At 49.8% G+C, this 13,579-nt stretch overlaps 1 protein-coding gene across 1 annotated transcript in view; it reads left to right on the plus strand.

Annotated features, from left to right (window-relative positions):
• LOC131666732 (protein unc-13 homolog A-like) overlaps nt 1–13,579 on the plus strand; it is a 957,113-nt gene that overhangs the window by 375,690 nt on the left and 567,844 nt on the right. Inside the window, exon 7 of the mRNA XM_058939609.1 lies at nt 12,889–13,335. Within this exon, the coding sequence (XP_058795592.1) occupies nt 12,889–13,335 (447 nt within the window). The remainder of the gene's footprint in view (nt 1–12,888; nt 13,336–13,579) is intronic.

The following is a 13,579-nucleotide window of genomic DNA, read 5'->3' on the forward strand; positions in this document are numbered from 1 at the left end:
TCAGACTCATGCGCTCACCTTGCAAGGCTAGAAGTGAATGCTAGCCTGTGCAAAGGTGGGCCTATTTATACACAGATTTTTCCGCTTATTTTTGCAGGAGAGATGTCATCGAACATTCGAGAGACATTCGCGAATTTTCAGAAATGAGTTTTCTTAATTTACAAGTAAATAACCATTAATATTAAGCTTTTAACACATATAAACTATACAAAATTTGTTATTTGTTGATTTCATATAATATACAATTATCGCAAATAGTATCGTCAAAAATTATTAACTAATAAAGTTAATTAACGTGATATTATAATATTTACAATAGAAAATTATTAAATTTTTATATAACTTGCAACGATTACCGAAAATCGTTCGACTCGCGTAGGTTACGAAGAGGCTGAGCGTAGCAGCCGCGATCGGTTTGAGAGAGAGAGGGCGCGTAGGGGCAATGACCAGGAGGGGAGAGTTCGACAATCAGTATGACTGTGTCATTCAGTCCGGCTAGGTCGTAGCTATTGTTTTTTGTGCTGCCAACGCATTGGATAACTGTGAGTGAGATCAGGAAGCCAGGGTACATTGTTAGAGAGTGCTGCAGTGGGTGTACACATTGCGAGGCGTGTGCGGAGGCGACAAGTGACGATAGACAGTGCGGTGGAAAGAGTTAGCGCACTGTTCAACGTGCGTGGCTCCAACACCTGCAATCCTAGTAGCGAGTAGAGTGCTGAGTGCGAACACTGTTCTACGTGCGCGACTTCGGCAGCTACGAGAGTATCAGCAATCCCGGCAGCAACGCAACAACAAGCAGCGGAGCGCAACAGCAGCAGATTAGCGAGCGTAGGAGCGGTTGACCTGCAGCGAGTGCGTCGGATACGGTTGGCCACCGTAATCCCAACAACTCCGTGGTAGGTGCACAATATTGCTATTGTCATTGGCGTGCGATCCCGCGCAGCGTACGCGGCGAAATTATAATAAGCGTGCGAGCGTTTAGTTCGCGTCGATCGCGATTTTCTCTCTCTCTCTCCCCTTATTCACATTGTCAATCGTATTCGCGTGCGTGAGTCTCTCGGCAAATCTCTCCCGTGTATTTGATTTAATTCAATAAAGCGAACAGCAGTTATTCGTAACCGAGTTATTGCTTTGTCTTTCCTTTGTCCGGGGTGCATGTTATTGTTTACGTCCGATTCGAATAAGCCGGTAAGATAGCACGGATCGCGTAGGTATCGAGAGAAGCTGCTTGTCAACAGAGTTACCGGTAGCGGCCGACGGAGCGCTGCTAAGCAAGCGCGACAGCGCCACCAAGTGGAGAATTCAAGAACCCAAATTAGATTGGTAAGGGAACTCTGCGCAGGCTCACTCCCGGACAAGGTAGGTTAACGTGCTTACGGCACGTAGATAACAAGGCGTCGTTTGACCGAATTAACGAATAGGTTTAATAGGTTAACGGTTAAATGGCAGCCTGTTACATGGCGCCCAACAAATATTAGGACTCACACAGGGGGAGTCGATTTGCAAGGAAAGAGAGAGCGACGCACGGGAGAGAGAGACGTTTGCGCGCGTGCGTATTAAGGTGCGAGCGGGTAAAAGAACACGTGGCTCGTTCGGCACGTGCTCTGCTGTGGGGAAAAGACGCCTCTCCGACCCAATAACACCTGCTTTTGTAAGCCGAGAGCACACTAACCCCAGAGGTCGAAGAGACGTCCGGAGTCGCTCTAACGTGAATAAAAGAGGTGACAAATTGTGTTTTTGTTTACTTTTTCGCTTTTTATTGAGTGGTGATCCACACCTTAGAGCTTAGGTGGGGGTTAGTCACTGAACGACAATATCTGCAGAGCACGCAATTCGGGTGTGTGTAGGGTTAGTTTTACTAACCCGGTGGAGCTAACAAATAGTTAGCCTCCACCTATAGGCAGGTAGTTGCGAGTGGATGTTCTTACTTCCTTAGGGTACGCGGCACCTGCACACACCCACGAGCCTCGTGGATTGTTGCCTTGGAATTGAAGGCGTATTAGTGTAGTTGCTGATATAAATTGTAACACTCCGCTCGCGCCTTGGGCGATAGGAGGGGGTAGTGGTCGAGTAGGCAAATTAACCTCAACCATCACCTACGCCCCAGCGATATGGAGGATACCGCCGACGCGATAACCCGATGGGCATCGGAACTGCCTTCGACACAGCTTGATAGATACCTGACGCAACTGGAGTTGCGTACAGACGGTCCCAAGCTCATGCAGGCAGTTCGGCTGGCGTATTGGTTATTAGGCGAATATATCGACCTGGATTTCCGAGGAGCAGCGTTGGATAGAGAGGCGGCGCAGCGGAGACGAAGAAGCCGAGAAAGGTGGCTCGAGATCAGGCGACAAGAACTAGAGGCAGCTGATGCCGAAGATCTCGTCGCCCACCCGCTCATGCTGCTAGATAGAGACGAAGCAGTAAAGGCGAACCTGACGCGGACTCTTGCGGTCTTCGACAACCTAGAGGAGGATAGTCGGAGCGAGATGGGGGAGCGAGAGCCCGTAGAGGAAGGGGGAACCGGTGAGGTCAAGGGGCCCTCAGAGGGGGTCAGTAGTGAACACAAGGGTTCCACCGGATCGCCAGATAGGCGAAGAGCTCGTCGTTTCGAGAACGCGGAGCTACAACCTCAAGAAGAAGAGGAGGAGCGGTGCGTGACCGAGCGATTGAAGGAAGAAATCGAGCGCAACCGTGTCGGGATTAACCGCATATTAGAGATGCTGGAAAAGCACGACCAGGTATGCGCGCGGTAGAGCGACCAGGTGACCGCCCTGCAGGTGGAAGTCCAGCAGTTGAGGAGCAGGGACCCCACCAATCGACAAACAACCATACCGGAGAGGCCCAGGAGAACCGTGGACTTCCAGTCCACGTATACGTGCCACTACGATCCGGGTGTACCAGGAAGTACCCCGGAACCCCAGAGACCGACCCCTGGCGAACCTCGAGAGGCTCCTCAAAGGCAGGTGCCTTTACGGACGGAGCAGCCGCCGCGAAGAGGACCAAGAGACGCCGACATGGGTGAAGAGCAGGCGATCCCGGAAGGATCCGCCTGGTATGACACCAATGCGGCGTCAGGGTACTACGCGACTCGGGATGCGGGTAGGATAGTCCGAGGATGGAAGCTGCGATACTCAGGTACGGCTTCAGAGTGCGTGGACACCTTCTTGTCAAGACTAGAGGATCTACGCGCGGGCTCAGGGCTAACCGACGGCGAAATTTTGTGCTCGGTATCAGAGCTCCTCGAAGGTGTTGCGAGGACCTGGTACGAGCTCAACAAGTTTAAGTGGAGGAGTTACGCCGACTTCGTAGCTGGCGCTCGACGTTGGTTTGGGTCGAGTGAATTGCAGCAACAAAGATTGCTGCAAGAGGCTCAAGCTCGGTACCAGGAGAAAGGAGAGTTGGTACGAGAGTATGCCTGCCACCTCCTCTTCATGCTGGCCCAGCTACGCCCGCCGCTACCAGAGCAGCGACAATTAGATTTGTTATACGCAAATCTCCTTCCCGCCATCCGAATGCAGCTGTGGAGGAACACGTTTTCCAACGTGGACGAATTCCACGTTTTCCAACTGAGATCGAGACCGCTTTGCGGGACGACGAGCGCCCGAGGACCAGGCTGGAGCCTACGTCCACGTTGTACCCCGAGCACATGGGTGTGTCAGCGAAGGCACCACCGCCCCGGGCAGGACCCCGAACGGCGGCCATGTCCAATAAACCTCGCGGTACAGAGCAGCTGCAACCCGAGTCACCGGTAAAGAGCCAGGCCAGGAAACCCGAGAACCGGCCTTCAATCTCTGCGACGCAGGCAACGGACCGTTTCGAAGACTTGTCGTCACAGGTGGCGACCCTGCGACGCGAGATAGACCAGTACTTCAAGGAGAGGAAGGCTAACTCTTACAAGCGGCCAAGGGGTCGGCCGCAAGACAGGGGGAGGAATAAAACCCCCCCTGGGTCTTCTGGCCAGCGACGAGAGGGCCAGAGGAGAAAAATAGACTTCTCCCAACCGATCAAGTGCTCGTCTTGCGGCAAGCTGGGCTTCACCAGGAGGTACTGCCCGTATTACAACAAGGGAAACGGGCAGGGAAACGGATGACGGAGGTCCCCTCCGCGTCCCCAATAGAGGTGACCTCTCGTCGCGGGTCGCTAGAACGTGGCAGAGGCCCGTCAGCGACCCCAGGGTTCAGGCAGGTCTCGGAAGGGACATTGGATCCTACGAGACCCGGCAGTACGGTGGCGTTAGAAGCGACAGTGCCCGAGCTGATGCCTGATCTGGGTAACCGGGCATTTTGTATCCTCGAAGGGTATGGAGGTCGGATTCAAGTGGTGGAGCACGGGTACGAATGGATCGGAGAGGAGACCGTCGGACCCAAAAGCTCCAGGAGACCACCCGACGCTCCTGAGGATACGCCTGTGACCCAGAAGCCCACGGGTGAGAGCACGTCGATGCGAGTAGCGGCTGCCCTTGGCAAGAAGAGCCGTGAAAGCCTCCGGTCCACAGAGGAGAGAGGGACGGAGAAAGCTCTCCGTAGGTATAATCCCGAGGATAAGACCAGATGGTGGCTCCAGGTGGACATAGGTGCCTACAAGTTAAGGGCACTATATAATACCGGGGCCTCATCGACGGTAATGGGTCAACTCGGGCTGAGGTTGGCATCGAACATGGGGCTGGGCCTAGATTTGACACGTGCGGGAGAAGCAAAGCTCGCCGACGGTCGCCCATGCCCCATCTTGGGTCATGTGATTTTCCCCTTCACGGTAGGGGGAATCACGAAGGATGTAAGAGTCGCCATAACGCCACTGCTGTCTGATGACTGCTATGTGGGCGCGAATTTCGTGAGGGAATTCAGCGCCAACCTGAACCCTGACACGGACCAGCTGTACTTGGCGAAAGCCAAAGTGGCGGTACCGTGGGAAGTGGCAAGCGTCACTGGTACGTCGTGCCTCGCACCCGTAGGCCTGGTAGAAGCCACGGAAGCACAGCGCCAAGAAGTGGCTAGCCTCGTCGATGGATTAATTCCTGACGCAGGCGAGAGTTTAGGCTGTGCTGTGGGGGTCGAGCATGAGATAGACATCGGAGATGCTCGACCCTGTAAACAGAAATACTATCCGGTCTCCGACAGGGTGCGAGACGAGATGCACGCGCTGGTCAAGGCCATGCTGGACAACGACGTCATTGAACCAGCAACCAGCGGGTGGTCAAGTCCAGTGGTGATGGTGAAGAAGGCAGATGGTAAATATCGGTTCGGCGTAAATTACCAGAAGGTAAACGCGATAACCAAGCCGGACGCCTATCCATTGCCCTTCATGAGCAACATCCTGCGAAGGATCAGGGATGCTAAGTTCATCTCGACACTGGACTTGAGTAGCGCGTACCACCAGATTCCTCTTAAAAAGGAGTCGCGCCCCATTACGGCGTTCACAGTCCCCGGCCTGGGGCATTTTCAGTTCAAGAGAATGCCCTTCGGATTGTCCTACGCAGGCGCGACCTTCCAGAGGTTGATGGACAAAGTGATTGGCCCGGATTTAGATCCTTTCGCTTTTGCTTACCTCGACGACGTGATTATTATCTCGCCGTCCTTTGAGGAGCATAAGCGACACCTGGGATTGGTTTTACAACGAATTCTGGGTACGGGCCTCACTGTAAATAAGACCAAGAGCCACTTCTGTAAATCGGAAGTCAAGTATCTAGGGGTCCTTGTGAACCGTGAAGGGGTAAGGCCAGATCCGGAGAAGATCAAGCCTATTATGGAGTATCCAGCACCACGGACCATCAAGCAGGTGAAGCGATTCATGTGGATGAATTCGTGGTATCGTCGCTTTATACCTGACTTCGCGACAATCGCTGAGCCGATAAACCGCCTGACGAAGAAGAGCATCCTGTTTGCTTGGCAGCAGGAGCAAGAGCAGGCTTTCGAAAGGTTACGAGACGCAATGGTCTCAGCACCAATCTTGCAGTCGCCAGATCCCAGCGCACAGTTTGTATTATAAACGGACGCGAGCGATAGCGGGATAGGCGCAGTATTGACGCAAGAAATCGATGGACAGGAGCGCGTAACTGAGTACGCTAGTCGCTCCCTAAACAGTGCGGAAAGGAACTATACAGTCTCCGAACGAGAATGCCTGGCTGTAGTGTGGGCTATCGGGAAGTTCCGACCTTATGTTGAGGGGCACCACTTCAAAGTCATCACCGATCATAGTTGCCTTAGGTGGCTCCACAGTATGAGGAATCCTACAGGAAGGCTAGCGCGTTGGGCGTTAGCACTACAGGGACATGTTTTCGATATAGAGTATCGAAAGGGAGACCTCAACGTGGTGCCAGACGCTTTGTCTAGGGCCTATGAGGAGAGGGTGGTAGAAGTGGGTGCCATGACTCATCAGCCAGAAACTGCCGATGCCTGGTATCTACAAAAATACCGAGAAGTATGCCAGGATCCACATTCTCAGCCTACCTGGAAGGTAGTTGGAGGGAGACTGTATCACTACAATCCGACTGAGGAGGGCGAAGGGTCCATCGACAACGAAGAAGCCTAGAAGCTAGTAGTTCCTGCTGAGAAAAGGCATCAAGTGCTCGAGGAGGTACATGATGCGCCAGCAGCGGGACACTAGGGGAGAGAACGGACGTTCTCCCGGGCGAGGCACCTGTATTTCTGGCCAAAAATGTATGAACAGGTCAGAGAATACGTTAGGAGTTGCCCGGTTTGCCAACAGTGCAAGGCGGAACAGAGGCCGCCTTGCGGACTGATGGGTCGACGAGAGGTTTCGCGACCCTGACAAGTGGTTGCCAGTGATATTACTGGCTCATTCCCAAAGAGCTCAAGAGGGTTTGAATACATCTTGGTTTTCTTAGACCTGTTTACTCGGTGGGTTGAGTGTGTACCCGTACGCAAGGCCAAGGAAGGACCATCGTGCGGGAATTGCATGAGAGGGTGGTAACCAGGTTTGGCGCGCCCGAGATATTTCTTTCGGACAATGGGACCGAATATAAAAATCAGGAGGTCGATGCCTACTTACTGAGGAACGGCATCCGGCGCGCCCTTATCCCAGTTTACCACCCACAGGCAAACCCTACAGAGCGAGTGAACAAAACCCTCAAGGCCATGCTCATGTCGTACGTGGAGCGGGACCATAAGAGCTGGGATGAGCACCTGCCAGAGTTCAACTTCGCGTTGAACTCGGCAACTCATAGCGCGACAGGCTATAGCCCGGCTATGCTCGTTTTCGGTCGACAGCTTTAGGAGAGCCCAGGATCAGTTGGCCCGAGAAGCGTCAGAGGGCCAAGAACTGACCGAATGGGGTGAGCACATGCGCCAGTTGCCTAACTTATGGGAACGCGCTGGCACTAAGTCCAGGGAGGAGGCGGACCGTCAGGCGGTCTATTATAACAGGAGGAGACGTCAGGCCGACTTCAGGGTTGGGGACTGGGTGTGGAAGCGGAACCGTATCTTGTCTTCCGCAGCTCAGGGCGTATCGGCGAAGTTGGCACCGAAGTATGCTGGTCCGTATGTTATCGAGGAGGTATGTGGGACTAATACCTACCGCCTCGGTAACCAGCAGGAAGAATTGCCCGAGCTGGTCCACGCCAAGGATCTCAAGCCCTATTTCTGCCCATTCTCGGACCAGGACGACGAGGAACCGGAAGGCGGGGACTTAACACCGTTGGAAGAAGAGGAGGGCGCAGGCGACCCGCCCGCGAAGGTTGAGGATCCCAGCGGGGTCCGATATGCGAGCGCACCGCGATTGCAGCCCCCGCGAACGAGTGTGATGAATCCGTAGCGGCTTCAAAGACGCCGATCGAGGCGCCGGCTAAGCGAGGCCGTGGTAGACCGCGCAAGAACTCTGCGAGCGAACCCCTCGCACCAGGTGGCGATGACCTGAATGGCAATACGGCAAGGGGAAGAGGCAGGCCCCGCAGAACCACCGTGTGGAAGGTAGTCCTGCCAGTTACCCCCGCAAGTGGGCCATATTCGCGAGGGAAGCGTAGGGGACTCGTAAAGTGTAGCGTCAAGCGTGACGCCACGACGGTTAGGTTAAGGGCTGAACCTGAGATATCCCTTGACCACCCTCTTCTCTTTTGCATATGGAGAGGAAGCTGGTGATCAGCGAAGAGGCGTTCGAGGTGGCCACCCGGATGCTTCTGGATCTCAGGCTGGGCCCGGACGCCGATCGGCTGATCGGCGAGGCCCGAAGATTTGTCCGGGCCCAGGTCGAGGTAGCTGCCCGGGAAGGACGCTCTCGCCAGCGGGTGGACGACTTCCTCCGGGAAGGATTGAGGCCGCAACCAAGAAAGGCGGAAACCCGGGAAGTGTCCACCCAGACCGACGGTCCGTCCGAAGAGGGTCGTCGGTCTACGTCCACGACGGACCAGGGGGTGCAGACCCCAGAGCCGAGCAAGCCAGAGGTGGCTGACTGCTCGACTCAGTGCCCCAGGCCAAAGAAGGCCTGTGGGCCGGGGCAGTGGGTCTGCAATCACCCCCGGATCCCCCAGCAGCAAGGGCTCGAAAATTCCTGGAGGCACGTGAGACTGGGCCTCCAGAAAGTGGAGAACGCATGGGAGTTCATCGGGGAACTCCAACGCCAAGTGCATGCGCACCTGGAGGAGTTCCTCGACTTCCAAGGAGCCCGAGAGATGCTGGGGGAGTGGGCTCCGGTAGTCCGGCGGCAGAGGGCCTATGGCGAGGCCCTGCTGCGCGTTGACCGGGGGCAGGAGTCCCCAGAGGCCGCGGGCCCGCCGGCGGTGTTACCACCAACGGCACCAGCGAGTAGGACCGCGGCCAAGACTCCGGCCAAGCCACCGACACAGACTCAGGTCAAGAGAGTCTCGGGGGCCCCCGGTGCCGGGCAGGAGTTCACGGTTCGTGTGGACGGGTCGGTGGTTTCCGACCCTACCGTGGTGGTGCGCACCCATGGGGGACGCACCTCCGCCACGGTGGGCGGCGTGACTTTCACCGCCGCCCCGGAAACCCCGGCCCCGCAGCCCCTTCCGCCAGCGGGCAACCAGGGCCAAGGGTCGGTGCCTGGCCCCAGCAGACAGCAGCGGAAGGGCTGCTACATTTGTGGCCATCCGGGAATCACCACCACGTCGAAGTGCCCGAACAAGGTGGAGCACTGGTGCTACCCGAGACACAAGGCACCAGGAGGCTCCGGCAAATGAAGGAGGAGAGTGGTGGCCCGGACGGGGCGAATAAAGAGTTAAATTTCTAAGGATGGAGTGTGTTGATTTCCCCCCTTCCCTCTCCTGTCCTTAGAGTCGCGAGTCGGCGAAATAGTTCGGCCCGGTAGTCCGAAGCTAGGAGGGGGCTGCAACGATTACCGAAAATCGTTCGACTCGCGTAGGTTACGAAGAGGCTGAGCGTAGCAGCCGCGATCGGTTTGAGAGAGAGAGGGCGCGTAGGGGCAATGACCGGGAGGGGAGAGTTTGACAATCAGTATGACTGTGTCATTCAGTCCGGCTAGGTCGTAGCTATTGTTTTTTGTGCTGCCAACGCATTGGATAACTGTGAGTGAGATCAGGAAGCCAGGGTACATTGTTAGAGAGTGCTGCAGTGGGTGTACACATTGCGAGGCGTGTGCGGAGGCGACAAGTGACGATAGACAGTGCGGTGGAAAGAGTTAGCGCACTGTTCAACGTGCGTGGCTCCAACACCTGCAATCCTAGTAGCGAGTGGAGTGCTGAGTGCGAACACTGTTCTACGTGCGCGACTTCGGCAGCTACGAGAGTATCAGCAATCCCGGCAGCAACGCAACAACAAGCAGCGAAGCGCAACAGCAGCAGATTAGCGAGCGTAGGAGCGGTTGACCTGCAGCGAGTGCGTCGGATACGGTTGGCCACCGTAATCCCAACAACTCCGTGGTAGGTGCACAATATTGCTATTGTCATTGGCGTGCGATCCCGCGCAGCGTACGCGGCGAAATTATAATAAGCGTGCGAGCGTTTAGTTCGCGACGATCGCGATTTTCTCTCTCTCTCTCCCCTCGTTCACATTGTCAATCGTATTCGCGTGCATGAGTCTCTCGGCAAATTCCTCCCGTGTATTTGATTTAATTCAATAAAGCGAACAGCAGTTATTCGTAACCGAGCTATTGCTTTGTCTTTCCTTTGTCCGGGGTGCATGTTATTGTTTACGTCCGATTCGAATAAGCCGGTAAGATAGCACGGATCGCGTAGGTATCGAGAGAAGCTGCTTGTCAACAGAGTTACCGGTAGCGGCCGACGGAGCGCTGCTAAGCAAGCGCGATAGCGCCGCCAAGTGGCGAGTTCGAGAACCCAACTCCGCTTGGCGAGGGAACTCTGCGCAGGCGTACTCCCGGACAAGGTCGGTTAACGTGCTCGCAGCACGTAGATAACAAGGCGTCGTTTGACCGAACTAACAGATAAGTTTAATAGTTTAGAGGTTAAACGGCAGCCTGTTACAAACTTTATAGTTGATTAATTTTCGAAGTATTCTCTAAAAATAAATATTTAAATTAGTTAATAACATTTGAATTATGACTAATTTTTTATATTTGTAACGGTTTTTTCTAATCTTATAATGTCATTATCAGATTAATTATCTAAGATTTCTAAATCATAAAGTTATCATTATCAAGTATAAACTTAATATTTTCGTTTGATATACAGCTTATTGTTTAAATAAATTATTGATTGTTTATTTACTAATAACAGTTATTATTCAGCTGTTATTTATGAAACCAATTCGTACTCATGTTCTATACTTATTCATTTTGCATATGGATTATTTATATTTTTCTCATAATTCATATTATTAGTGTAATAAATAAATTAACTTTGCATATTGAGATTCATTATTATTTAATTATTAAATGTAATTTGTGTAGTTATATTCTGAATCTACGTACTTAAATTTATACAATAAATGCTTTGTTATATTAAAATTATCCCTAATTTACATATTTTTCTTAATAACCAAAATCACTATATCTATATCTATTACTTTGTGACGTCACGCTATTTATTTTGATTTGACTCTTATATGAATACAATCGAGTAAACAGTGAGGTAGCGCCACTTAATGTATTATAAACAGATAGATACGTTAGACTAGTTGCAGTCATTCAGTGATTTAATAAATATCTCATAAATAGGACCGTTACAATGTTTATTATATTTATGTGATAATTTCTACCAAAGTTGTCGCATCACGTACGCACTTCGCCAGCGATTCTTTAAAAAGGGAAATAAGAGAGATGTTTTTACTCTCAATGATCAAAGGGACGATAGGTCAATAAATGATTTCGCGTATAAACTTTCGAAATTCAATAGAAACTTATTAGCATAAACCATACAAACAAACTAACTCGTAAGATTTACTACTAATACAAACAATTAATAACATATTAACTCGTATGTCTTACCACTAACAAATAATACCGAGAACGCGCGTACCTTATCATTACTACCAACAAGGTACGGATCGCCTGGAAACAAGGTCGCCTTTACAATCCGTGTTTCATAAGAGCGGTTGCTCGTACAAAAAATCTCGGTAGCCATCGAGTAAATGCCTGGCTACTGAGTATTGCTGTACTTAGTGTAGCCGGTGAAACCCTTGAGAGAAAGAGAGAGAAAAACGAAGAGAGTGAGAGTGAGAGAGAGAGAGATATGACCTGACCTTTGTTTTCCTGATTTGCCGGGTGATGCAGATCTCGCTGTAGAGCCAAAGTACAAAGGGATGCTATCGTCCTCATAGGCGTCTCTACAGGGTCAAAGAACTTCTCTTCACACAGGTTGGCAAATCTTATCGCGTCGAACTACTAAATACTGCTACTTGTTCTACCTTTTTACGTCAAGGAGCCCGTGAAAGAACTACTTAATGACTACTCACACTCTCTGCCGACTCACACTTCCTTTCTACCAACTTTCTCCCGCTACTTTATCACCGCTCACTTTCGTTCTACCGCATCCCTACTTATTAGATGGCGTGCGACAAAGAACGCTAATTGATCGTATGTTGCATGCCTACCTAAATCTGTATAGTTCGTGAGTACTCTCTCTCTCTCTCTCTCTCTGTCTCTCTCACTTTCTATCTACCGCTACTTTTCTTTTTCGCTGCTTTGAGACGCTCTTATTCGGGCTTGTTCCGTCTCCTCCGGCGATCATCGGTAGCTGAAACAAAGGCCAGTAGTAGTTAAGCGCATTTTTAATATATTCGTATGCTCAATGCTGACCACTATGCCTTGGCGAGTGCAAGGAAAATTGAGGGACAGCAGACGAAGAGCAAACAAACGCGTCACAAATAATACTTTCTAAATTTACAATCTCGTTAGAAGTATAAATTGGTATTCAACATTAACACAAAGTTATGATGAAAGCAACTTTCTGATGTTTCAGACTTTTTTAAAATTATCCAAAACCAATTTATATTTTCCGTATAAAATTCGGTTAAATAAGTAGATCGAAAGAGAAAAAATATTATCCTGAAGAAATATTAGGTACTGAATATAAAATCAAATAAATATACAATTAATTGATATTACATCCTTCTTTGATATTCGCACATAAAGAGAAAATAAAGAGACCTGTAGATTTTACCAGACCGATATATCTATCTATTATTTGAAACACTGACTAAAAGTCTAAATTTAAAATTGTGCATACCAATTCAACTTTTTATTACATTAATCAAGAAAGCTCCCAACAAATTTAACGCGATGAAAAATAAAAAAAATTCAGGTATTATATATATGCAACATTCCTTTTCTTTAAATTTGCATTTACTGAATCCAAATATATGTAGATAGTTAGGTTGTGGTAAAATGGTATTAATCATTTTTTTATGTGCAGATGTTATTGAAGCTTAACTATAATTATCTAATATCAACTATAGTAACTGTTATTATCTAGTTAAAAAAAATATTATTTCTAAATTGCAGTGAATGTCACAATTCATCTGATAGAATAAAAGTTCGCGTTTGGGATGAAGATAATGACTTGAAATCCAAATTAAGACAAAAATTAACAAGAGAAAGTGACGATTTCTTAGGTCAAACCATAATAGAAGTTCGCACGCTTAGTGGTGAAATGGATGTTTGGTATAATCTAGAAAAACGTACTGATAAATCTGCCGTATCTGGTGCTATAAGGTTGCACATCAGTGTTGAAATTAAAGGAGAAGAAAAAGTAGCACCCTACCATGTTCAATACACTTGTTTGCATGAAAATCTATTCCATAGTTTATGTGAAAACAATGACGGAATGGTAAAATTACCCCAAGCTAAAGGTGATGATGCGTGGAAAGTTTACTTTGACCCACCTGGCGAGGAATTAGTTGATGAATTTGCTATGCGATATGGTATAGAAAGCATATACCAAGCCATGACGTACGTATAATTTAGTTACAATAATATAACCATTTTGTGTAATATTTTGTATATTTTAAAGTAATATTTTTCAACAACGGTTTATTTGTATTAAAATATAATTTGCTCAAAGCAGCAGTGAATGTCGAATAAAAAATGACATAGTTTCCGTATTACCTACTATTGAACTTTTTATTAGCTTTAAAGATAAATAAAGACATTTGCAACGGTATTCGATTTAATTAATCGAACCGTTCGCGATTCT

This window comes from Phymastichus coffea, unplaced genomic scaffold (assembly GCF_024137745.1).
Source record: "Phymastichus coffea isolate CEN01 unplaced genomic scaffold, Cenicafe_Pcof_1.1 PCOF00004, whole genome shotgun sequence".
In the NCBI taxonomy this organism is placed as follows: Eukaryota; Metazoa; Arthropoda; class Insecta; order Hymenoptera; family Eulophidae; genus Phymastichus; species Phymastichus coffea.